General features: G+C 30.9%; 2 protein-coding genes across 2 annotated transcripts; one reads left to right on the forward strand and one right to left on the reverse strand.

The window, feature by feature from the left end:
• The first annotated feature begins 8,910 nt into the window (after positions 1–8,910).
• On the forward strand, positions 8,911–10,345 carry LOC108344912 (CEN-like protein 1). The gene is made up of 4 exons (XM_017583449.2): positions 8,911–9,253; positions 9,359–9,420; positions 9,509–9,549; positions 9,775–10,345. Exons 1-4 carry the CDS (start codon positions 9,056–9,058, stop codon positions 9,990–9,992), a joined length of 519 nt encoding a protein of 172 aa, XP_017438938.1. The 5' UTR covers positions 8,911–9,055; the 3' UTR covers positions 9,993–10,345.
• Positions 10,346–13,484: 3,139 nt separating this feature from the next.
• LOC108345855 (E3 ubiquitin-protein ligase XBAT33) lies at positions 13,485–26,590 on the reverse strand. Its single transcript, XM_017584675.2, has 10 exons — positions 25,944–26,590; positions 25,735–25,794; positions 25,361–25,432; positions 24,913–25,094; positions 24,034–24,194; positions 23,895–23,953; positions 23,768–23,814; positions 23,531–23,674; positions 15,144–15,235; positions 13,485–14,515 (listed from the first exon to the last, which is right to left on the reverse strand). The coding sequence occupies exons 1-10, from the start codon at positions 26,118–26,120 to the stop codon at positions 13,971–13,973; spliced, it is 1,539 nt and encodes a 512-aa protein (XP_017440164.1). The 5' UTR covers positions 26,121–26,590; the 3' UTR covers positions 13,485–13,970.
• Positions 26,591–26,925: the final 335 nt, after the last annotated feature.

Consider the following 26,925-nt stretch of genomic DNA (forward strand, 5'->3'; position numbering starts at 1 on the left):
GAAAATATATTACGAGGAAAAATAGAAAGCTGAAAATATGATAAATTATTCGTAGTGGTTAATGAATTTTTCTTGCTGTTCGTTTGTGCTTATTCCTTTTCTTTTTCTTTGCGTGTTCTTCTGTGTGTTTCTGAAGAAGTGGGGAAAAGAATATATACATCAACCCATTAATTTGTGATAAAGCTTTTTTCTTCTTCTGACAACTAATACAACAATCGCAGAAATAGCATCTCTGATTATGGAAATAAAATTCCATAATTTTATATGATAATTGTACATGCACTTAAAATTATTCTTACATGTCTCTCCTTCAATCGTTTATTTCTCCTTTATTTCTATTTTTTTATTCAAAATATATATATATATATATATATATATATATATATATATATATATATATATATATATATATATATATATATATATATATATAGATGGATGGATGGATGGATGGATAATAATGAATATCATCGAAATTTAGATATTTGGATTCTAGGTTAGATATTTAGTGTTCTCTAACTATATGTTGGAAGTAATGTACTTTGAAAACATATAAGATGAATAACACCAAAATTCAACAAATAATCTAGATTCGATCGTGTGTAATTAGAATAAAATTTTAATGTTTTGGATTAGTAAAAGTTTTAAGATGCATAGCAATACTATTTTTTTAAATTATTTTATTTGTTAATGTGAAACACCAATTACAATAAAAAAAATCCCCTTTTTTAATTTAAAAAAAATACACATAGACACTCTTTTCCTTTTTTTCAAGTTCATTTTCAACTTTCTTTGTAACCCTCTTCTCAGCCCTCACTCCTTCCTTCTCTTCTTGCTTAGAGTTCTTCCTAAGAAAGTATTGAAAAACTTAACACCCCAATTGTTAGGTTTTCTTTTCTTTTTCTTTTTGTTGGAAGTCTCACATCGACTAGAGATAAGACCAAATTATAATATATAAGTGAGGTGCAAACCTCACCTTACAAGCCGGTTGTGTGGGGTTAAGTTAGACTTAAAACTCACTTTCTAATATGGTATCAGAGTCTGGTTAGAGTCTATCCTATCTTTAAGTGGGCATTCCATTCTTCTATTCCACTCGCTATCGGATCATTATTGGACCACCCAATTTCTACGATCACGCACGAGATGTCTATACCTCGACGTGAAGGGGGTGTGTTGGAAGTCTCACATCGACTAGTGATAAGGCCAAATTATAATATATATATATATATATATATATATATATATATATATATATATATATATATATATATATATATATATATATATATATATATATAAGTGAGGTGCAAACCTCACCTTACAAGCCGGTTGTGTGAGGTTAAATTAGGCTTAAAACTCACTTTCTAATACTTTTCTCCTTCTTGTTTCAGTTTGGTGTTTACATGCAATTGTTTTTTGTTCCCTTGCATGTATTGATGGAATGCTTCCTTAGGATTTTCTTTTAATTCTGTCTTCAAAGGAGCTGTAGATTTCTAATGTGGTTCTCTTATTTCTCATTCTAGGAAATGTATTAAGGGTTGAGTGTTGGTGTCACTTAGAAAAGAGGAAAAGCTAGTAAGAAGGTAAGACACTAAAAGAAAATTATGATTTTCCTATAAATAGTTATATCTATAGGTAAATTAGTTGTTACATACATATTAAATTTGAATTTTTCTGTAAGTAATGTTAAAATATTGTTTTACCAATTTTTTGTATATAAAATTTATATATAATATTGTTTTACCATTTTCGTCTCGTGTTGAAGCACAAAGAAGAAAACGTTTGTGTTTGTTTTACTTATAATTAGTTTTATATTTAGACATTCTTACTTTCCTTTTACCACTACTGATCAGTGTTTTATATTTTGAAAATCATCAAATTAATAATTCGTTTAAAAGTGTTTCATTTTTGTTAACGGGTTTTGCTCTCAGATGATAGTTTTAATTACTTATATTCTTTATGTTAATTAGGTTGCCTCAACTCTAGTTTATAACATTTTTTAATTAATTCTTTCTGATTATGTAGAATTCGCAGCATATATAATAGCAAAAAAAAGTAGTTAATTTTGTTGAAAAGGGTTCATCATGTTATTCTTTTTTATTGAATCTTAACCATCTCTTTTAACCTGAACCGGCCACCTGTGAGACATGAATCTAGGAGAAATTGATTCAACTAGAACAATTGACATGTCCATTCTCCAAACATAAATTCGCAATTCTATTCATCAATTACTATGACAAGAATTTGGATGATTGACTTGATGCTAAAGTTGCATACTTTTAGCATATATAGTATTTTATTGTGATAATCTTAAAAGTTTCATAGGAAATGTATTATATATATTAAATATAGTAATAGTAATGATACATTTGTGGAACAAAAGATAACGTGAAACAAAGAATATAAATATGTCTTTGGATTTTGTCGAAGGTATTGATATATTCAAATAAAAATATAGTATATATGAATATGAATATGGAATAGAAAAATGTTGTGTCGATATTGTATGCGAGTTTGACACATCTAAGTTATATGGTTGAACTTAAACATGTAATTAAAAACATTTTATATATTTTTGCATCTAATATTATTTTCAATATTATTAATTATCGTAATTAATATATATAATTTTCGATAAATAGTTATAAAAATTGTTTGTTATCTTATTTATATGTAGTGTAATATCTCATTTTAATAGTATAAAACTATCAAAATGAAGAGATTTACTTCTGTAGATCCATCTAACTACACCTCTATTTCACTCTCACCTCTCGCTAGAGCAACTGTAAAAACTTATTCTTAAGCTCACACTATTTAGGTGACCATTCTAAAAGAGAAGACAACACAAAAGTAAGGGTAAGCTAGTGATACAAAACAAATCAATTTATACATTAATATTTTACACATGAATGATATTTATTATAAAACAATCCTAACATCTTAAACATTCGAAGACTTAGACTGGACTATCCAAATTTAGAATGAATGTCGAACTATGGCGGGTTGTGCACTTGTGGTGGCCTCTACTGCTTTGCAAAGTCATTGCCAATGAGTTTCACCCTACCACACTCACAAGGTTAGTCTATTTCACGCCTTGGATCATACTGGAAGCACCCAAGACAAGATCTCCTACTACTCTCACCACATGTGTCAATCTTCTCTACTTGAGAATGAAAGACCATTGGAGTGTTAGGATAACCGCCAAGACTGAGCTCCATGCATTTATACTAATGATACTTGAAACAACCAACCAAGAATTTCACCTTAGAAACTCTTTTCTACTTCATGCATAAAATCTCACAAAATTTCTCATTTATATTACTAAACAAGCATTACATTACTATTTCATTTTTAACTATAAGAAAACAAAGAAAGTATAAAACAAAAGACATCAATCTGCATTCAGGATGCCCTAATCAAAAACTAAATTTGAAGTTTTTTTTAAAGAGATAATCGATTATCACACCTGATTTTCGATTATTCCCAAAAGGATTCATGCCAAAATGATTTTCGAACGGCAATAATCGATTATCATATGTGGTAATTAATTATTGCTAAGAGCTTTGAAGAAAAGATGACCCTCTGACTGGAATAATTGATTATCAAGTGAGATAATCGATTATTCTTATCAGTTTTTGACAGCAACCTGATTTTTCTTGTTATGATACATCGTAGACATATTCAAATGATCAATTTAGAATATGTAACACTAATATTGATATGAAAACATGTTTATAGATGAAAATAAAGTATTGCATTGCTCATTTGGATAGAAATTAGATGTACCAAATCAACTTAACAACTAAAAAATGCCTAAACTGAATTCTATCACTTGCAACACTCAATTTCTACAACTAATAACTTGAATAAGTCCTAATGGACTTATCAACAGACTTCTAACCATCACAGTTAGTTCAGAACATCTAACTCAAAATCTCACTCCTCAAAACCTCTAAAACTAGCTAAATCCAAGCCAAAATCAACATATCAATTAGCAAAGGTTGTAGCATCAATTTTCTCTCATTCTTAAGGTCTAAACCGGTTTTGAATTACCCAAAAACAAACTTAAAAACTCTAGTTTATATCAGATTTACTCCCTTTAGATTTTCACCTACTAAAGCCCCTAAAACACCTTAGAAACTGCCTTAAAATCATACTGTTTTGACTAACATTTCATTCCCAACATCATATCAATTCATTTTCTTCAACAAAAAATTATTAAAGACCTATTAAACTATCCAAAACCACTATACTTATTATTAGATCAACATATCAATAATACACTTCTCAAACCTCCTTTTCTAGACCAAAAATCTATCCATTTCTTACAATTGATACCATTCAAGACTTATAACAATTTGATAACTTCAATAATACATTAACTACCATTTCACTTCCCAACATCATATCAATTCATTTTCTTCAACAAAAATTATTAAAGACCTATTAAACTGTCTAAAACCACGATACTTGTTATTAGATTAACATATCAATAATACACTTCTCAAACCTCCTTTTCTAGACCAAAAATCTATCCATTTCTTACAATTGATACCATTCAAGACTTATAACAATTTGATAACTTCAACAATACATTAAAACCACCATTTCACTTATAAAAAATAATTGTAACATTCAACCTAACAATTCTTCACAAATTTCATAGATTCCTACTTCATTACATAACAATTTCAAGCAATTTAACACACCAAGAGTATCATATCAATTTACTCATACAATTCAACACATCATACCCATTCTATAGCAGATTTTGAACAATTTATTAAATGAACATCATTTAATCTAGCTTCCCTTTTCTTAAAATGAACTTCTACAACTCTGAGAACTCCCAACTGTTGCTTCTACCATAAGGAACTCTAGAAAAGCCTACAACTCACCAATTGGTGATCAAAAAATCAAACCTTAGGACCTCAAATTGACTAAAAGTAAAGAAAGAAACACTTTTGATACATGCAAAAACATATTTCTTTTCATGATCACAAACTGCAATTAAAAGAAAAAAGGACAGAAACTTACTTGCTCTAAACAAAGAACTAATTAGGTAGAAATGAATATTACTTCGCCGTGATCTCCTAGATACCTCCTGATTGTTAAACAGATGATCGAGGAGTTAGAACTCTTAGAGAGAAGGTAGAGAACTAGAAAAGGAGTTTCTAGAGAGATGGTACGTTTTAAAATAATGAAACTTATTTATAACAAAATTATTTAGAAATAACGTATTTAATATTAAAATAATCGAGTCTCACTATTTTTTTAACTATCACCACTTTTAAAATACCATTTTTTGGGGTTTTACAAGTGGGGTCTTAATGTCAGTCATAATTATAAGATCAGGTAGAGTTAGAATTTATTATATATATTATTACCATTAGATTAATATATCATCCTCTTACTTTTAATACATTTCATTTTTAGTATCAGAGCATACTTAAATCTTGAGTCTTCAAGGCTTTTAATCCAATATAAATTATGACATCTGTTACATTTGTTATATAAGTACATTATTACCATCATATTAATACATCATTCTCATGCTTTCAATATATTTATTTCTTAGTATTATAACATTTAAGTCTAGAAGGCTCTTGATCCAATATAAACCATGACATTCATTGTAGATTTAAATAATAGAAATGATATGTCATCCATTGTGTTTGTCAAGCTTGACGGAGACAATTATCCACTATGGAAATCATTAATGTTCTTTATTATCAAATGTTGCAGGATTGATGGATATATGCTAGGTACAAAGGAGTGTCATGAAGAATTCACAATTTCTATATAATCAGGCAAAAAACATAATCTTGCCTTTGATGATTGGTAGCCCCATGACTCAACTCTTTGGATGGTTGATGAATGCAATGAAGATTGAAATGGCAACACAGTTATTGCATTTTGATACCTTAAAACATTTTTGGGATGAAGCTCAAAGTCTAGTTGATGCACACACAAGGTCTCAAATCACTTATCCTAAATTTGAGTTTCACAGCATTAGAACAAGAGAGATGAAGATGGAAGAATGTATCTAGTCAAGATAAAGAATCTCACTGACACACATTAAGATTGATGTGCATTATATCAGAGATAGTGTTGTAAAACAAAATTGTTATAGCCTATATATGTTCCATCAGTAGATTAAGTTGTTGATTATGTCACTAAAACATTAACTCATACATGATCCAATCAATTGTCTCATCTATAATTGTTGATTTCTGCATCCAATATTACCTTTTAATATTGTAATTAATGCAAGTGTCAATCAATCCGTGTAAACAATACTTGTTACCTTATTTATTTATTTATCTATAGGATGTTAATATTAATCATAATTATATAATTGTGTATTGTTAGGATTTGTTATATATGTACACAACTATCATCATATTAATATATCAGATTTTTCCTTGAATACATTTTTTTCTTATATGACAAAGGACATTTTCATTATTTCACAAGATCTGAAAAGTGACAAAGTTTTAAGAAAATGGAAAAATTGAATGAATGAGGAAGTGCAAAAATTGAAAATACATGTAAATGTGTTGAAATTTTATCTTACAAGTTCATAGTATGATTAAATTAGATTTAAAGTTTACCTTATAACATAATGTCATAATTATTTTAAATAATTATATTAAAGTTTATATCTCAAGCGAAAATTTATTGTTTGTTAAGTTTATTTTTTTATTTAAGTATATCTACTCTTACCCTTAAAATATATACTTGTTATGAGAGATACGTCGAAGATTCTATATCAATTAAATATAAATTAAAAGATACAAGTATATAGAACTTTAATTTTATAAGGGAATTTTATACTATTAAATTAGACTTAACAGTAAAAATCTTATTTGAGTCTTCAATTTAAAGAAAAACCGTAGAAGTGATGATCAAATGTCTTGATCAGAATTTTACTTAGGTCATGAATATCTAGTACGCTGGTTGAAGAAAATAATGGCAACTAATACGTGTACGATCCATTATGATAGTACGTGGGAAGACAAAGCTTGGTTCCATTCATTGTAGATAAAATTTCTAGAGTTCCACAATTGAAAGAAAGTGGATTCGAATAACTTACATATGCTACATGCACTTAACACGTACACAATTTGAGTGTTGAGAGCGATTACTTTGTCTTTTATCCCTTAGATAAGATTTATCTTTTAGGTTAAGTTTTATTCTCTTGATAACATTCAATTGTGTGTGTATATATAGGTAATAATAAAGACTCCACACCATATTATCTTTTCTATATTTAGAAAAATTATTCTCTTCAAACGAAAAAGAATCGTAAATTTAGAGCATTTTTTTCACCAAAATAATATTTTGCAATATTTTTTCAAAACCATTTCTTCTTTTACATGATGTTTGCTTATGAATCACGTTAACGTGAAGCTACGTGTTGTAGAGTATGGAAAACGTTAATCTTTTTCTCACCACGCAGTAAATTTTGAATATGGAAACAAGTTACCAAACCCAAAATCGATTATGACCTAAACGTGATTTTGGTGCCAAAACCAACTTCCACTTATAATTAACAAACTCATAAATATGTACGTGGATTTTTGTTGCCTACAATACTTGAAACTTTTTCTTGTTTGGATATAAACTTCTAAATTTTAACACTCAATATTTAATAAATATTTTTTTTAATTTTCTCTTAGAGTAATTTATTTACCTTTTAAATTAATGGTATTGATATATAGTCATCGTGTTCATATATTTACTCGTATATCAATACTGTAATAATATGAAAATTAACATGTCAATATTGTAAATTCAGAAGCATGTCTATTAAGTTGTTAAAATAAGTTTGATACGATGAGCTAGTACGAACGGTCCTCAAAATAGGTCAAGTTAAATCAAACAAATAATGACCTAAATTGAAGTAGATCTTTGTTGACCTATTCTGTTTAACATTTAGACAAATTTAGGTTAAAGGACAATCTTATGGATCAACTTACATTTAAAAATAATAATTATAATTAAAAAATAATAGAAAATATATTTTATCAAAACATATGTAAGTATCAAGGTTTATAATTCAAATCATTATATCTTTATACTGAAATTAATATTATATTCTTCTTTTAAATATTAAGTATTTTATATATTCTTTTAAATTTAAAATTATTTCATTAAAAAATATCTTTTATATCGGTTTGAGTATCAAGCTAACCAAAATATTTTGACTCCTTTAAATTGTAAATTAGATTAGACTAACATAATTTTTCTCTTGAACATTTGGGCAAAGCTGGACCATCCGTTGTTTCTATAATATATATATATATATATATATATATATATATATATATATATATATCACAAAATAATATTTTTTTTAATATAAAATGAATTAACTAGAAAATTAAAAAAATATATTTTTTTTATTAAATGTTGCAAACGGGTATAAAAATTCAGAAGTATACATGAAAATATTTCCTTTAATGAATTTGCTTTAATGTATATTAATTAGAGGTTTATTCGTGAATAAATTTCCGAATAGATTTTGTTTCTCCGCTGAATTTAAAACACAAATGGTAAACTTGATAAGATTTCATTTTCATTGATATGATAAATCATGTGCATGTAATCGAGCACCTTGTCAAAAAAGTTGAATTCTCATTCGCCAAAGATATAATAATGTATTGGGACAAATAGCACAAATTCTTCAGTCTGCTTCAGCCAATACGTTATGGACACATAGTAGATTCTACCGTTTATCAGACAAAAAAACTGATATACACAATACAACATCATACTTTTGGGAGCGATCACTTAGCATTTTCATCATCTAGAGCATGTTCCTTTGACAATTTTGAAGAACCAAATTTCTTACTTAAACAGTGTGCTCTTTCCCAAAATAGACAAGCTTGTATGGAATCTCTCTTTATGCTTCTAATCCAAGCCAATTTCATGGTTTATTATTTCCCTTCATAAGCCCTTTTGGCACCTATAAAATGCCTTCAAAATCTCACTTCTCATATGCCCTTCTTCTCAAAGTTTCCCTTCTCTGTGCAGTTTCATTCCAATTTTCATGTCTAGGCTCATGGAACCACTTTCTGTGGGAAGAGTGATAGGAGAAGTGGTTGACATTTTCAGCCCAAGTGTGAGAATGAATGTGACATATTCCACCAAGGAAGTTGCTAATGGTCATGAGTTAATGCCTTCTACTGTTATGGCCAAACCACGCGTGGAGATTGGTGGTGATGACATGAGAACTGCTTATACCTTGGTAAAATAATCACTCATTCACCCTATAGCTATGTGTTTCATCATATATATGTCTCTATCAGTACCAGTTAACTCATGGTATTTATGTATAAAATGGAACATTTAGATCATGACAGACCCAGATGCTCCAAGTCCTAGTGATCCATGTCTAAGGGAACATCTTCACTGGTTTGTGTATAATCAAACTCTCTATGGTATTTTTTTCTATGTTCTTTGCACTTTCAATTCCATTATTAACTTAGTGAGAATTTGCCAGGATGGTTACAGATATCCCTGGCACCACAGATGTCTCTTTTGGTTAGTCACTCTCTTACCCCACACTATGTTGATTCTTATTGTTATCAGTATTTCTTAATCTAAGGATAATGTTTATTATATACTAGATATACCTTTACCACCATATGCAATATTATTTGTCAAGTTGAATTGCAGAAATAAAAAGGAATATCATTTTTAAAGATGCTTGTAAAAAGGGCAGTTTTGTTAACAAAGGGAACTGTTAAAGTAACAGTATTCTTACAGGAAAAGAGATTATGGGGTATGAGAGTCCAAAACCAGTAATAGGAATCCACAGATATGTGTTCATCTTGTTCAAGCAGAGAGGAAGACAAACAGTTAGAGCTCCTTCTTCAAGAGACCATTTCAACACAAGGAAATTCTCAGAAGAGAATGGCCTTGGTCTACCAGTTGCTGCAGTTTACTTCAATGCTCAGAGAGAGACTGCTGCAAGGAGAAGGTGATTCCAGAAGAAGAAGAAGAAGAAGAAAAGAAAAGGGTTTCAGTAAATAAATTTATAACTAGTTTCAATCTCAAGTGTATGAGATTTGTTTCATCTGGTTTTCTTAGGGTTTGGCATGGTTGAACAACAAGGTTAAGTGTGTTTTCATGAAATCTCTTCTTCTCTTCTGGTTTTCTTTTTCAATTTTCTTGAGAGGTTGGTGGTGTTTAAAAGGTAGTAGATATTCTTGATGTACTTTGTACTTATAGCTATTATAGGTTATGAGAAGTTGGGGACCAAACTAGTCTTATGTTTCTTTCAAGGATCTATGATCTGTTATTGTAAAGAACATAGCTTTACCAGAGCTGTTACTAACATTTTTCATGCTCTATCAGTTCAATTTCTTCACCATTCAAACCAGGATTGCTATCACATGCATATCTATGATTTCTTTCGGTTTAATTTATATATATCTAAGCATCAATGGTAAAACAAGAGTGTCACATAGCACTTGGTGTGGATATAAATTCCTCAAAGTCGTTCATTAAGCAATAATCCATTACTGTTTTAGACATTGATGAAGTTAAAGTACGAAGAAAAGAAAGATAAGCCTACAACACAAAAGGACAAAAAATAGTGATACGAAGTTGAAGCTTTAAACTTGATGGATAATCTTTTATCCTGACGATTTCGTGTAGTATTAATTTTTCTTTCGAAAAAACCAAAAGATTTTTATGACAAGTACATTTTTCGACATTTTGATTTGTATTCATTAATAACATGTCGTGAACACACTCTATAATTTATGTTTTTTTTATCTATCATCGCGACTTCTTGATGGAATTAACCTTTAGTTAAAAAATGCACATTTAAATATATATATTTGTCTCTAAATATGTATTTTGTACAAATTAAATTTAAAATATTTTACACAAACCTGCCAACAGAACAATGATACGCCTATTAACCGACCTATTAGAATATGGTTTGTAAAACATAATTTATTTATCTTGAATGTTTGTATTATATAAATGAAATAATATGTTCGGATATATTTAAATCAAAAATAATTGAAATACATTTTTTTTCTAATTATTTATTTTTTAAAAGACAAATCGTGATGTTATATGAATAGATTTAAGATAAAAAAATAAAAATTCTCTAAAAAAATCTCATATCACTAATTTAGATTGAAAGAGAGATATATTTAAATTGTTATAATTTCTAACTCCTAAACTATATGAATTTAGTGAAAGATAATATTTATACAATTATATGAAATCTTTACGCAAACGTAAAATTTATCAAAACTTGTTTCAACTAATTATACAATCTATGATGACTATAGTCGTTTATTTAATGTGAGACCGACATACAAAAGTTACGCAAAATCATATTGAATGAAATATATAGCAAGAAACATAACACACATTTAATTATAGTATCATCGTGATTGTTTAGAATTATTGATATGATGAACAAGATATGTATCTAGAAATGGGGCATGAATATAATTGGTGAATAATTTGGTAGCGACCCACGTTTGTACGCATTCTCTGAAAAGTGTGGAATGGTTATTATGCATATTCTATATGGAAAACTATGGAAGAAAGAAAGAAAAGCTTGGTAAGAGACAAGACATCCAAGACAGCAAACAAAATAATAATTGCCTTATAAAGAGAGGGTGCGTGTCGTGTTGTCTATGGATATGGATTTCAAACGTGGCAAGATGTCATTAGTTGGATATGACTTCCAACTAAATTACAGAAATTCAAATACTCTTTCGAATTTCTTCTATGCATTTTCATTCACATCATTGACCTCCTCACTTACTTAGTGGGGCCATTAATGGTGATGTTAATAATAGAATGAAGGCTAGTAGCCACACAACAAACTATGTTACCCCTACTCTAAGTCATCACACATTGCTGAGTGGAGCAAAGAATAAACCGAAAATGGTAGAAATGCCCAATCACAGGTCAAAAGGGGAAATTTTGAAGGGTTAATACAATATGTAACTCAACCATTAAAGACAGACCAATGGAAAAGTACAATAGATTTTTACAAGGACAGCAAACAATGAAGAAAAAATTTCATCTGGGCTATCTATTTTTAAACACTTAACATTTATTTCAAAAACTCGTTATAAACAAATATATATATATATATATATATATATATATATATATATATATATATATATATATATATATTAACTATGTTAGAACATCGCCCAGGTCCCTTTTTAAAAAAAATATAAATATTATATGTATATATACATATTATATCATATATATTAAAATATAAGTTAAAACTTGTTTGAAAATTCAAATACATATTTTGGTTCTCACACTTTTAAATGATTTACAAGTTGTAATTTTTCGTTTTCCCTGTTAAGCTTTCACAATTTTCCAAAAGTAACATTATTTAATGTGGAAAAAATTTGTGAATTAACAATAAAGTTTTATTTTGATAATTTTATCGAACATAAAATGTTGTGTCTTTCAATACAAGCTAACATTACGAATTTGATGGTCTATCTCATTACGAAAAGTTGTATCTTCCCACAGAAGTTAGGTCAAAGAAATGGTAAAAAAAAATAAAATATTTGACTTATTTCTTAACTGATCATTTAATTTGATTGATATTAACTCTACTTGTTCCAATTACAATAACTAAAATATATTTTTCAGCTATAAAGATGATGAAAAATAGATTTAGAAATAAGATAAAAAATAAATTTTTAATTGATTATTTGATTACTTTATATTGAAAAAAAAATTGTTAAAAATTGTGATACAGATTACATTGATAAATTTTATGAAAGATAAAAAGGACTTGTAGAATTTATAAGAAGTATCATGAATTTATTTATTGTTATTTAATTTTTATTAAATGTTAATTATTTCCTTTTACCCTCTTCTTAAAATTGCTGGATCCGTCCATACCTACAATAATTTTGTTTTTCTACTAAAATTTGTGTTTATGCTTGGTAACAAGCTTTATTTAAAGGAATTGAAAGGAGTTTGGTTGGTAACTACTTGCGTGTTCGCAATCTTATGTGTTTTCTCTTTGTGGAATTGGTCAAAACAAAAAAGACTACTTCATTCAAAACAAGTTGGGCTAAAAGACAACACTTGAGTAGGCCAACGTTAAACTAGTAGATAATATAGTAAGAGATTGTCTATATATTACATTACTCAAAATAACATTATCAAATGAAAACTTTTTTAAAACACCTGGTTAAAACATTAGTAGCTTTCGCTTATATAACTATTTTTCCGAATATTTAAAAAAAATGTAACCTTTTACTTTAAGTTTATCAAAAATCAATCTTCATAATATCACATAAGAATAACCTTCAATAAATAATATATATATATATATATATATATATATAGAGAGAGAGAGAGAGAGAGAGAGATAGATTTGGACTTAAATCAATCTTATAATACTAATTTATAAAGTAAAATTTACGGTCATTTATATATAATAACTTAATTATATTTCTAACTGGTTGAACAAGTACTCTGCATAACATCAGTGTTGATAGGATAAACATTCCCCAGTTCACAAGAAGATCAATTACAGATCAAGCAACAAGCTGTACTCAAACTTGTTCTTGTAAACCTATAAAGATAAATTACAACAAAATATACTACACAGAAACAAATCTGATACATGCCAAAACAGAAGGGTGTTTTTCTTCTTTCTCTTCCTTTGAAAGAACACTTAGTTTCCTATGATAAAAATGAAATCCAACTAAATTGCAATAGCAACGAGCTCATACTCATTCTACTAAAAATATCATATCTGGGCACCAAAAAGGTGGTGGGATTCTGACATGCCAGATTATCTATCACTCTCACATATACATACAATGGATTTTCACCATATGAGGGTGGTTAATAAGATAAACTATAAACTCCTTTATTGATTGATCTAAGATTGTATGAAGTATATCCACAAAATAAGAATGGCCATGCACCAACCTATTATGTCAAGCATTTATTTCTGAATTGCATTGATGCTCCCTGCTGCAACTTCTTCTACCCCAAAACATGCCTGAACATGTTGTCTTATCTAGCCTTGGACCTTCCATTTTATCTGGATCCATCGTCGAGGATGCTTGCGACCGGCGAACCGGTTCATCTCGCGTTGCTGCTTCCCGGGATTCAAATGTAGGGCAAGGACCATCATTGCAAGTGCACAGAGGAATAGCTACAGAAGGAAATGGAGTACAAGTGACGGGGCAAAGCATCTCTGATGGAACTGAAGCTACACGGTTCCTTCGAATCTCAGGGGTATGAGAAACAGAAGAGTTATCTTGGTCACGTGGGTGTAGCATGCATGGGGTACACAGGCTGAGAGACACATGCATTTTGTTTTCTTTTGCTTGGGAACCTGGTAACTTCACAAAAGAGACAATTCCATGTCTGCAAAGAGGGCAAGGGATAGAGCCAGGAGGACCACAAGTTTCAGAAGAAACATTGCTCGTTGAGCAAAGATAGAGTGCACATCTTACACAAAGCTCATGTCCACATCCTGCATTTAAAACGCTAGAAATCAATTACACTGTGAAAGAATGCACAAAAAGTAGTAAGCTCCAATGCCTAGCACTAGAAATGACTCAGGATTTGTTTGATTTGGTTAGCTTTTAAAAGTTGTTTTTAAAGCTGTTTTGAAAATTTATTCAAGAAAAGTTTGAGTGCTGCTGAGTTATTTGTCTATCTTTCCAGGTTTTAAAAGTGGTGAGTTCTGTCCATCTTTTCTGTAATTTGTGTCTTTGGCATTCAATTGATGAGTTTATCACAAAGTTGGACTTCATGAACGTAGTTATTGTTGTGCCACCATGTTCTATAAACACTATTGAAAAACATCTTCTAGGTGTTTGTAGTTCATAGATTTCCCAACCCTATTTTGGAAATAGATATTAAAAGTATCTACTGAGAAAACAATGATCAAATACATTTTAGTTTTAAAAGATAAAAACTTTCTTGAAAAAATCAAACAAGACCTTAGTATTTCATGTTGAATGCATAGAGAGATTATTTGATCTAGCCTAGTGAGCCTTCAACTTGTCTGAGTGTGCCTGTGCAGTTCATCAAATATCCTCTTGTAGACAAGCAGACAAAAATAAACAGATAGATGTCCAGAAGATTGAATTCAGTACCTTCAGCAGCCACAGAACATGACCTCTCCAGGCAGACAGCACAAACATCAACTTCACTGGAGGAGGTTGCAGCTGATTGCAATCCACAGTCTCTGCAGTTATTCAAATCAGTCTTGCATTTGCATCCAGAATAAACAACAGAGACATGTTTTAGCATTTAATTCTAAGATGGTATATCAGGAAAAGAACAACATTGGAAAAAAATGTAATTTTCTCTTTCAAGGGTTTATAACTCCATCTTCTGGTATTATCTGGCTGTCTTTAAGAATCATACAATAAACAAGATCTTCGTGTATCACTCCACCACAAGACAAATATGGGAGGGGCCACAATGAAAATGAGTTTGGCCCCACCCTCTAATGTAAAAGAAATATTCCATAATGAAAATGTTTTCTAACATGCTCTATACCATAAATAACTTAAGGAAAGTCACTGTTGTTAGCATTTTATTTAAAATATACAATAAATCCATTCAATACCAAAGATGTGTGAGATAGTTACTGAGACAAACATAAGGAGATATGTGTTTCATTAGTCACATTCATGATTAGCCTCTATTGAGCATCATTTGACAAAATATGATAAACATGATATCATAAGTACATTATAATGGAGACCACCAAAAGCAGTGATACATATTTAATACATTCAATTTAGCAAGTACTGTGAGCAATCATATCATGAGAACATAGCAACTGTTTTTTTCTGATAGAGGCCAACTAATACCACTATCAACTAGGGATGAGTAATAAATTTGTACATGCGAATATTGTCCAAACTTGTCTCGATGTCCACAGGGAATATTCAAATTGACCAAACAATAGTCCGAGTTTGGGTAATACGTGATTTTCAAATTGGGGCAAGGATTTGTATATTATATACATATCCGTCTTGCCACTGTCACCATTTTAAATTAATAAAATAATTTTGAAATATATACAATTATAATTTTCTCATTATTTAGCATTGAAAAGAATAAAATGTATGTTGTTTTAGCATTAAATTCTTAATATCACGTTTCATTTGATTTGATTTTTATTTTCAGTAAAAAAACATTATTTAATAAATATCTAAACGGCTACAGGCATGGATACAAGTATGCCCACTGTCTGTTGAGGATGAAGATGAGACAAATTTCATACTCATCAAGTATTGAGGATAGACATGGGTTTTTACTCTGGAGATAAGGACAGGTATAGTCAAACCATTGTCATTCCTATTATCAACATGGTTGTGATCTAGGGTTTGTGACTTGGATCATTGTGAACGACTTTGACCATTAAGTTTACTATTATTACTATAACCATCATGAAGGGAATATGAGAGAGAGAAAGGAAAGCATATTGTTTTGTATTGTTGTAAAATAATGTATGAACAAATTTAAGATAGAATCATGCGATGATAACAAGAATGAACATGATAAGCCATAGGATAACTATTGTAAATAGTGGATTATTAGGGTAAAAATATCTTCAATAGTGATTAGGAGAATATTATTTTAGAAATTCCTATTTAAAGTTGGTCCAAGAGTTTCTGTTTTGGGGAGTCCCATTTCCACTGCCGTATTAACAACCACCACCAGCATTGAGGTCAATGGTGGACCATAAAGATGTGCCATGAATTCCTTTGTGTTTTCCGTTTTAGGCATAGCAGGCTTTACATTCTCTGCCATGGACATGCGCATCAAGTTTAAGAGCAGCCTATTAAACCTAAGTCAAGCCTTACAAAGAGACTTCTCATCACTTGTACTGGTCTCCGTAATGGTTGACGGCGTTTCATCCATAATAATAGTTATATCCAAGTCAAACACACCCAGTTTGAACTAGATTTGTTCTGACCAATCAGCATAGTTTAACCCATTAAACTTGACCAACTATTGCTCAAACCAAATAAATTCATGGAAGTTGGATCCAATATACAAGCTCATACATTAATGCATTCAAACAAAATAACTACATTAGTCATGCATTTAAGTTCACCTTTGAATGACACTTAAACCGATAGGTTTCATACAATTAAGATGTTAAAATAAATAACTTAATTGGACAATCAATTATACTTAAATCTATATGTATGTTATCTTTGGATATACAAAGATATTTACTAAGTATGTCAAGTATCTCACTTTAATATTATTAATTATTATAAGCAATGGTTAAACTTTGGGTAATCTTATAAAGCAATTAATAATATATTCATAATTTAACATCTTTTATTTTTACTCTAGAACTAATTAAATCATAAAATTTGATATTACAAAGTTACCATACAATTAATTTTTAAAGTTGGGCATTTAAACTACTCCGAGTACGCATCCAATGGAATTCCATTATGTTATGTCATGCTTGCCATGTCTATACACATCCAATGGAATTCAAAACTAATGCATTATTAACGTAACATTTTGGGCACTTTTCAATCTACTAACTTAACATTTAATATACATTTGGATCCCAATTAAACTTCCCACTGTCAATCACCTAAGAGTAACTTTTAATTTCAATTTACATTCCAATTAAACTTGAATGCATAGTGAAAATATAAGTTATGCCATTAAAATATTGCAAAATACAAGAACCAATTAAATTTCAGAAACCAAAAACCCTACCATTCACATTGGGTCTCTTCCGTTTCAAAACAAAACTAATAAATTGCGATTAAATTCCTCTAACAGTTTACGCATACGATTTCACTATAGGCAGCGGAAAATATAAAATCCCTAAATCCATAATTTCAAAATTAGGGTTTCTATAGTTGGGAAAAAAATCTGAGAATCATAAAATCCAGTAACCTGGCTTTGATAGCAATGGTAAGCAATTTCTATAATTTCAATTGAATGAAAATATACAGGATCTTGAATTTCATGATTGTCACAATTTTCGCATACATAATTATAAAAGAAAAGAACTTACTTGTATTCATGGCAAAGTTTTCCTAATCAATTGTTTTCCCTTCTCTTACTTCTCTCAGATGGCTTCTAGATGATATAAAAGTTACCGACTAAGAAATCTCTTTCTGTCAAAATCATTGTTTCTCTATCTTTTCAAGAACGTAACTCTTGCTCTATTTTTTAGGAACGTAACCATTTCTCTATCTTTTTAGGAAGATAACTAGTATCTATTTTTTCATAAACGTAACCATTTTTCAGATGTAAAAGTTGTCTCTATTTTATTAAAGTTTGTAAAATATCATAAAATAGAAACAGTTTTTATTTCTGAAAAATGGTTAGGTTTCCGAAAAGATAGAGAATGGTTACGTTCCTACAAAGATAGAGAAAGGGTTACGTTCTAAAAAGATAGAACAACACTTACGTTCTTAAAAAGATAGAGAAACGGTGAACTTGACAGAAAGAGACTTCCTAATCGGTAATTTCTATATCATCAAGAAATCATCTAAGAAAAGTAAGAGAAGGAAAAACAATTTATTAGGAGAACTTTGCAATGGATTCAGATAAGTTCTTTTCCTTCATAATTATGTACATGAGAATTGTGAGAATCATAAAATTCAAGATCATGTATATTTTCATTCAATTGAAATTGTAGAAATTGCTTACACTTGGTATCAGAACTAGGTTACTGGACAGAAACCCTAATTTTGAAATTATGAATTTTAGGAATTTTATATTTTTTGCTGTCTATAGTGAAATAATATGGGTAAACTGTTACAGGGATTTAATTGCTTATTAACTTTGTTTTGAAACATAAGAGACAAGGGTTTTTGGTTTCCAAAATTTAATTGGTTCTCGCTAGAGCATGTAAACTATAATATGCAATATTTTAATAGCATAAGGATGCCTTATATTTTCATTGTGCATTGAAGTTTAATTGGAATGCAAATTGAAATTAAAAGTTATTGTTAGGTGATTGAAAGTGGGAAATTTAGTTGGAACGGAAATGTATATTAAATGTTATGTTAGTTGATTGAAAAGTGCATCTAATGCATTAGTTTGGAATTCCATGGATGTGTATAGACACAATTAACATAATGTATTAATTTGGAATTCCATTGGGTGTGTATTGTGGGTAGTTTAAATGCTCAACTTTAAGAATCAATTGTATGGTAACTTTAATTAATTCATGAGTAAAGTTGTATTATGGCAATTACCCATGAAATAAAAGATGTTAAATTATGAATATATTAATTCCTTTATAAAATTAATTGATGTTCATTGTTATAAGGCATTTAGAAGTGACCCAAAGGTGAACCATTGCTTATAATTAATGACATTAAAGTGGGATATTTGACATACTTAGTAAATATGTTTGTATATCCAAAGATATCATACATGTAGAGTTAAGTATGATTGATTTTCAACTAAAGTATATTTATTTTAACATCTTAATTGTATGAAACCTATCAATTTAAGTGTCACCCAAAGGTGAACTTAAATGCATGACTAGTGTAGTTATTTTGTTTGAATCCATTAATTTCATCAAAGCATTAATGTATAATATTGGATCCAGCTTCCATGAATTTATTTGTTTTGAGCAATTGTATGGTCAAGTTTAATGGGCTAAACTATATTGATTGGTCAGAACAAATCCAGTTCCAATTGGGTGTGTTTGACTTGGATATGACTATTATTATGGATGAAATGCCCCCAAACATTACATAGACTAGTACAAGTGATGAGAAGTCTCTTTATGAGGATTAGCATAGGTGTAATAGGTTGTCCCTAAACTTGATGCGCATGTCCATGGAGAGAATGTAAAGCCTTTTATGCCTAAAACGGAAAACACAAAGGAATTCATGAAAATGATCAAGGAGTACTCACAATCAGACATAACTGACGAGTCTATTGTGGAAACTCTTGTGAGTGAGTTGACAACTAAAATGTTTGACTGGTCACAACCCATTCATGACCATGTAATTGGAATGGCTAATATAGCAGCAAGGTTGAAGTCAACGGGAATGGAGGTGAAAGAGTCTTTTCTAGTACAATTTAGCATGAACTCCCTTCCTCCTGAATTTAGCCAGTTCCAGGTAAATGATAACACTCCTAAGGACAAATAGAACTTTCAAGAAATCAAGGCCATGTTTGTACAAGATAAAGGGAGGTTGAAGAAAATGAAAGATCATTCTATCCATCTCACAACTAATGAAGATGCTAGCTTCAGCAAAGCCAAATCAGGAGAGAAGAACAAGAAAGACAAAGTCCCAAAAAATGAACAAGGGCGGTATCCAAAAGAACCAGAAATGTTTCTTTTGCAAGAAAGTGGATCACTTCAAGAAAGATTGTCCGAAAAAAAAGGTACTTTTTATGTTTATTTAAGTTTTGAATCAAATCTTAATGAAGTTATAGTTGGTAGTTGGATTCTAGAGCTACCACTCATGTTTCTAATACTATGCAGGGATTCCTTTCAATCCAGCCTATAAAAGGAACTGAAAAGTATTTATATACGGGGAACAGAATGAAGGCATGGATAGAAGGAATTACTTCCAGATTGATTCAAGACATTGGTTATTGTCTGGATCTTGAAAAGTGTCTCTATGATCCTGGTTGTACTAGGAATTTAATTTTTGTTGCAAAGTTGGATTTTAGGTTTTAATTTTAGGATTGGAAATGGTATTTTTCATTTGTATAAACTTTCGTACTATTATGGTTCTGGTACTTTATTGGATGACTTAAATTGTTTAAATCTTGATGTTAATTTTTCAGAATCCGTGGTTAATGTTGAAAATGTTATTGGTAGTAAATGTAGTGTAGGAAATGAATGTTCTGTTTTCTTATGGCATAAAAGATTGGGTCACATATCCAAAGAAAGGATGTTAAGGTTAGTGAAAAATGAAATTTTACCCCATTGGATTTTGATAACTGGGATGTATGTATTGATTATATTAAGGGTAAACAAACAAAACATATATCAAAGAATCCTACCACAAGAACCTATCAACTTCTTGAGTTAATACACACTTATATTTGTGGTCCTTTTGACATTAAATCTTAGGGTGGTGAAAAATATTTTATCTCCTTTATTAATGACTTCTCACGTTATTGTTATATATATCTATTGCATGAAAAATCTCAATCAATAAACGTCTTTGAGGGGTTCATAAATGAGGTGGAAAGACAGTTAGATAGAAAAGTAAAAGTCATGAGATTTGATAAAGGTGGTAAATATTATAGTAAAACTGATGAGAGTGGACAATGTCCAGGTCCATTTGCAAAGTATCTTGAAAGTCAAGGAATATGTGCACAATATACAATGCCCGGTACACCACAACAAAAATGGTGTAGAATATTCCTTTATCTTTATGGATGCATTCATTAAAGACTGTTGTATATCTGCTTAACGGGGTTCCTAGCAAAGCAGTTCCTAAAACTCCTTATGAACTATGGACTAGAAGGAAACCCAATTTAAGACATCTTAATGTTTAGGGTTGTCCAACAAAGGTAAGGTTATACAATCCACATGAAAATAAACTTTATGCAAGAACCATTAGTGGTTACTTCATTGGTTATCCTGAAAAATCAAAGGGATATAGGTTTTATTGCCCTAACCATAGTACAAGAATAGATGAGTTTAGTAATGCTCGGTCCACTGAAAATGGACAATTTAGTGGGAGTGAGGAATCACGAACAGTGGACACTCAAGAGAATACTAGTAGTGTTTCTACACCTAATGTCTCTTCTCAAGTTGTTATCCCTCTTGTTGTATCATGATCTCACAACAAGCAGAGACAACAAGTTAATGTTCCAATCCCACAAAACGAACATATAAATGTTGAGTCAACTGACAATGAGCAAGTCACAAATGAGCAAGTGATAGAGGAACCACAAGAAGCAACACTAAGAAGGTCTGTAAGGCAGAGAAGACTTGCTATTTCGAATGACTATGTGGTTTACTCTGTTGAACATGAATGTGACTTGAGCATTGATGAGGATCCAATCTCTTTCATACAAGCCATGGAAAGTAACAATTCAGAGAATTGATTGAATGCTATGACAAAAGAATTGAAATCAATGGATAACAATAAAGTATGGGATCTAGTTGAATTGCCTAAGGGTTCAAAAAGAGTCAGTTGTAAATGGGTCTTTAAGACCAAATGTGACTCAAAAGGCAATATTGAAAGGTATAAAGCTAGATTAGTTGCCAAAAGTTTCACTCAAAAGGATGACATCGACTACAAAGAGACCTTTTCTCCTATTTCTAAGAAGGACACTTTGAGAATTGATTTGGCTTTGGTGGCTCATTATGATTTAGAGCTTCACTAAATGAATGTAAAGACTGTTTTTCCAAATGGTGACTTAGAAGAGGAAGTTTATATGGACCAACCAGAAGGTTTCTCAATAATAGGAAAAGAAAATTTGATATGTAAATTGAAGAAATCAATATATGGACTGAAACAAGCTTCCTGACAATGGTATCTAAATTTAATGATACCATAACTTCATATGGTTTTGTAGAGAACATCGTTGACCAGTGTATATACATAAAGATCAATGGGAGTAAGTTTGTTATTTTGGTTCTATATGTTGACGACATTCTTCTTGCTGCTAATAATATTGGTATGTTACATGATGTAAAGAAGTTTCTCTCTAGTAAATTTGAAATGAAAGATATGAATGAGGCATCTTATGTGATAGGAATAGAAATATTTTGTGATAGATCACGAGGATTGTTAAGTTTGTCTCAAAAAGTCTATATTAACAAAGTGTTAGAAAGATTCAGAATGGAAAAATGTTCTCCTAGAGTAGTTCAATGGTCCCAGAAAGGGGACAAGTTTAGTCAAATGTAATGTCCCAAGAATGATTTGGAACAAAAGGCCATGTAGTCCATTCCTTATGCGTCAATGGTTGGGAGTTTGATGTATGCTCAAACTTGTACTTAGCCAGATATCAGTTGGAATGTTAGGCCGATATCAAAGTAATCCCAGAATGGATCACTGGAAAGCTGCAAAGAAAGTTCTTAAGTACTTACAAGGTACCAAAGACTACATGTTCACCTCCAGAAGGTTAGATCATCTTGAAGTGATTGGCTACTGAGATTCAGACTATGTTGGATGTGTGGATTCAAGAAAATCCACATTTAGGTATGTTTATATATTGACCTAGAGGAGCAATTTCTTGGAAAAGTGCAAAACAATCCGTCAGCCAAGTCATTTATTGTTTTTTATCTGCTTAATAAATAATTTGAAGAGCCTAAGCCATTTCCCCAAAGTATTATTTATCAACTTCACATTTCCACATGCACAAATAAAAACTAATAATGTATACTTATTTATGAGATAGAAAAAAAGTAAAAAAGTATGAAATCTCAGCGTCTCGCATTTAGCATTTCTGAAACTAGACAAAGTCCATCACAATGGAATGAATATTTTTGTTAGAAAAAAATTATTTATCATTTTCACTATCTAGATTGTAGATATATTCACTGCAAAATTACCTGGCAATGTTGAGCACACTCATAAGAGGCAAGGACAAATAATTTGAAGAAGGAAATGTCAATATTGTGGCTTGAGAAGTGGGTGCCAGCAATGGTTCAAGCCAATGACGACCCCACATCCTAGCAACATCAAGTGAAAGCCATCTAGAGAACAAAAATTTAAATTCATATGATTAGATCATTTATGTTACAGGCTTGCAAAAGTTTGCACTGAAATCTCCATTTAAAGTAACCTACCCATTGCAATTCAAAGCCATCCGACTGGCACCTCTTGCGAGGAGGATCTGAAAGAATAAAAGCATCATGACATGTTCAAAGGAAAAGACCAAATAGAATCTCAAATCAAAGTTGAAGAAATTCTTGCCTGACAGCATTTCAAATTGCCTCCACAAGCAGCATAATGCAATGGAGTGCTTCCAGCCCCTATATCAATGCACATCAGTAAATTCCAAGAAGAAAAAAAGTCTACCATATATTTGTCAGAAAATTAAACAAAAAATTACCAATTAAATCCATTGAGGTTCCATAATGAAATGTTGCAGCTGACACATTAGCATCAAGATCAAGTAGCAGTTGTACACAATCAAAGTACCCATTTAATGCAGCCATATGAAGGGCAGTAATACCAGCATCAGCTGTTTTATTTACAAACCTCGACAGCACACTGCACTGGAATGAAGTAAATAAACAGCAAGATAATATACAAATATTGTAACTTTGCAGGATAGTCATGCCTTAAAACATTCTTAACATCAATAAAACTATAAGAAAACTCAAGAGGGTGTAATCAGGTTGAATTGGGTTAGGTTTTGAACCATTAAAAAACCAAACCAATTAAACAACAATGGGTTGAATCTGGTTGGGTTCTCTGATTTTTATACCACAACTCAAACCAAAACCACCCATTCTCCATCGGGTTGGTTAATGTTAATGATCGAGTTGTACCATAAAATAATAATACTAATATTAATAATAATAAATAATAATAAATATTGTGCATTTTGAAATATATGGTGTTAATTTTGAAATATATGGTGTGGAGATGTTCATTTCAAGTTGGTTTAATTCAGGTTAGCATACTCTTGATTGATGATTATGCAAGCCGAACCAGTTACCTGAACCAAACTATATAAGGTCAGGTTGTGTTGGGTTAAGTAAAAAAGCTAATCATAGCTCTCACAACTAATATTCTTATCTAACACATAAATAGTGCACCATACAACATAATAGGTAAATGTCTATAAATACTAATAAGATTGTGACATTAATATAAGAACATTTTAATACAAGCATGTCACCAATGGTGAAAATGTCACTCGTAAAATTCACTGCACTGGTAAAATACCGATCTAAAAATAAGATAATGAAAAGAAAAGGCACACCTTTGTTCATGTGTGTTTTTCACATTTGATCCATCAATTTCTGCGTCCATGCGAGCATGTAAAGATTCAAAAGGAGCACTTGGAACAAAATCTGCAACAACAAGTCTGATGCATCTTGCATGTCCATTGATGGCTGCAAAGTGTAGAGCTGTCCTCCCACTGAGATAATCTGCTTTCATAACCTGTTGTCAAATTGGCTACAATCTAGTTATTCTTGAAAAGAAACTTTAACAATGTAAACAGGAAAATACACTTGAAAACCAATAACTCCCTTCCCATCTAACACATAGTTTCAACTCTCAACAACCAACCCTATGTCCTATGGCCTCCATATGATACAACAGTTCAAATATAACTAAAAAAGACAGAAAGAGGGAGAAAAAAGAACAGTGGAGAGATTGATTTCTCCCACATGAACACGGTAAATAAGTGAAGTACTCATACTCACATTACATCTGAAGAGCAGAAGAGTTTGTACAACTTCCCAATGACCATATCTACAAGCTTGCATCAATGCCGTCTTCAGATCAAGGATTAAAGCAAACCAAAATCTCATTTAGTGAACCATATGTTGAGTCAGTACACAATACACATGCATCAAAAAGAAAAGCAACAGACATCAAATAAAATTGTGCAACTTTCAGAACATAACCTTCCAACACCGAAGTTCACCTAAATTCATAACACCATTGCAATCAAACAGAGTAAATCCATCAAATCAAAACCAACAACACCCACAAGACTAATAATATCCAAGCCCCAAAATCAACCTTTCATGTTAAGCACGCATTTTAAAATAAAACACCAAAACGGAAACCGTACCTGCCCACAATAATTTCTTGAATTCACATCAGCTCCATTTTCAAGCAGCAATGCCACAATCTAACAGAAACCCAGATTAAAAAATCAAAAAGCAAAGACACAGAAGCTTAGAAAATTAAAAGGGGGTCGACGAAAACAGTAAAGACAGAAACTTCGAAGATTAAAATGAGAAAAACGAAAAGGGGTGGTTGAAAAATTGAAATTGAAACCTCATTATGGCCTTTAGAAGCTGCAAAATGAAGAGGCGAATTGAGGCCCCCAAAAGTGGAGTACTTTGCAAGACCAGGGTTGCATTCTAGAAGCATCTTTGCCTCAACCAAATCGCCGTCTCTCGCCGCTGACACCAACCTCTCACCGGAAGCCGAGCACCCAAATGAATTCCCCATCTCTCTCTCTCTCTCTCTCTCTCTCTCTCTCTCTCTCTCTCTCTCTCTCTCTCTCTCTCTCTCTCTCTCTCTGTGAGATCAAATCTTCACAAAAGAGCCTCCGGGCAAAAAAAGAGACAAAATCCAACCAAAGGCAGCAGAATCTAAACGCAATGGGGTTTAAATGTATGTGTGTATTTATGTTGTGATGAAAAATTGGAAACTTTGCTTTTGGATTGGGTGGAGAAGCTGTGTGGTGACGTGGCAGCCTTTTCTCTCTCTCTCTCTCTCTCTCTCTCTCTCTCTCTGTTTATCTAATAACTGTGTGAAACAGAGAAGGGTGGTTAAACAAAAGGGAAGGAAAAGGCAAAGGTTGAAGGTGGTAGCTAAGAATGTGCTTGAGGTCGGTGTTAATGGTGGTGCTGTGCGGAGCGAAACAAAAGGGAAAGGAGTGTGACACAAAATGAAGGCTCTTTCTCTCTCTCTTATTTGTGTTATTATTATGTTCTTTCCTTCTACGTGGGTTCTTGTTGCTTTGACTTTTTGTTTGTCACTGTTTGTTATACATTGGTTAAAATTGTTGTTGTTATTCATAGGATTTATAGTTTTTTTCTTTTTCTTAGTTGCAGTGAATCTTGCTTATTCTATATTTTTTTTTGTTCGGTTCTAACAGTTTACTGAATATGTATGTTAAGTGACAGATAAATACGATTTCAAAGACATTTTTCAAAAAAATTCTTTTTCACTTTAGTCTTCTATAAAAAATGTAGATTTAAATTTGTTTCAGTATTCAATATATGATTTATTTTATCACGTAAAATCTTTT

Source organism: Vigna angularis, chromosome 8, assembly GCF_016808095.1.
Source record: "Vigna angularis cultivar LongXiaoDou No.4 chromosome 8, ASM1680809v1, whole genome shotgun sequence".
In the NCBI taxonomy this organism is placed as follows: Eukaryota; Viridiplantae; Streptophyta; class Magnoliopsida; order Fabales; family Fabaceae; genus Vigna; species Vigna angularis.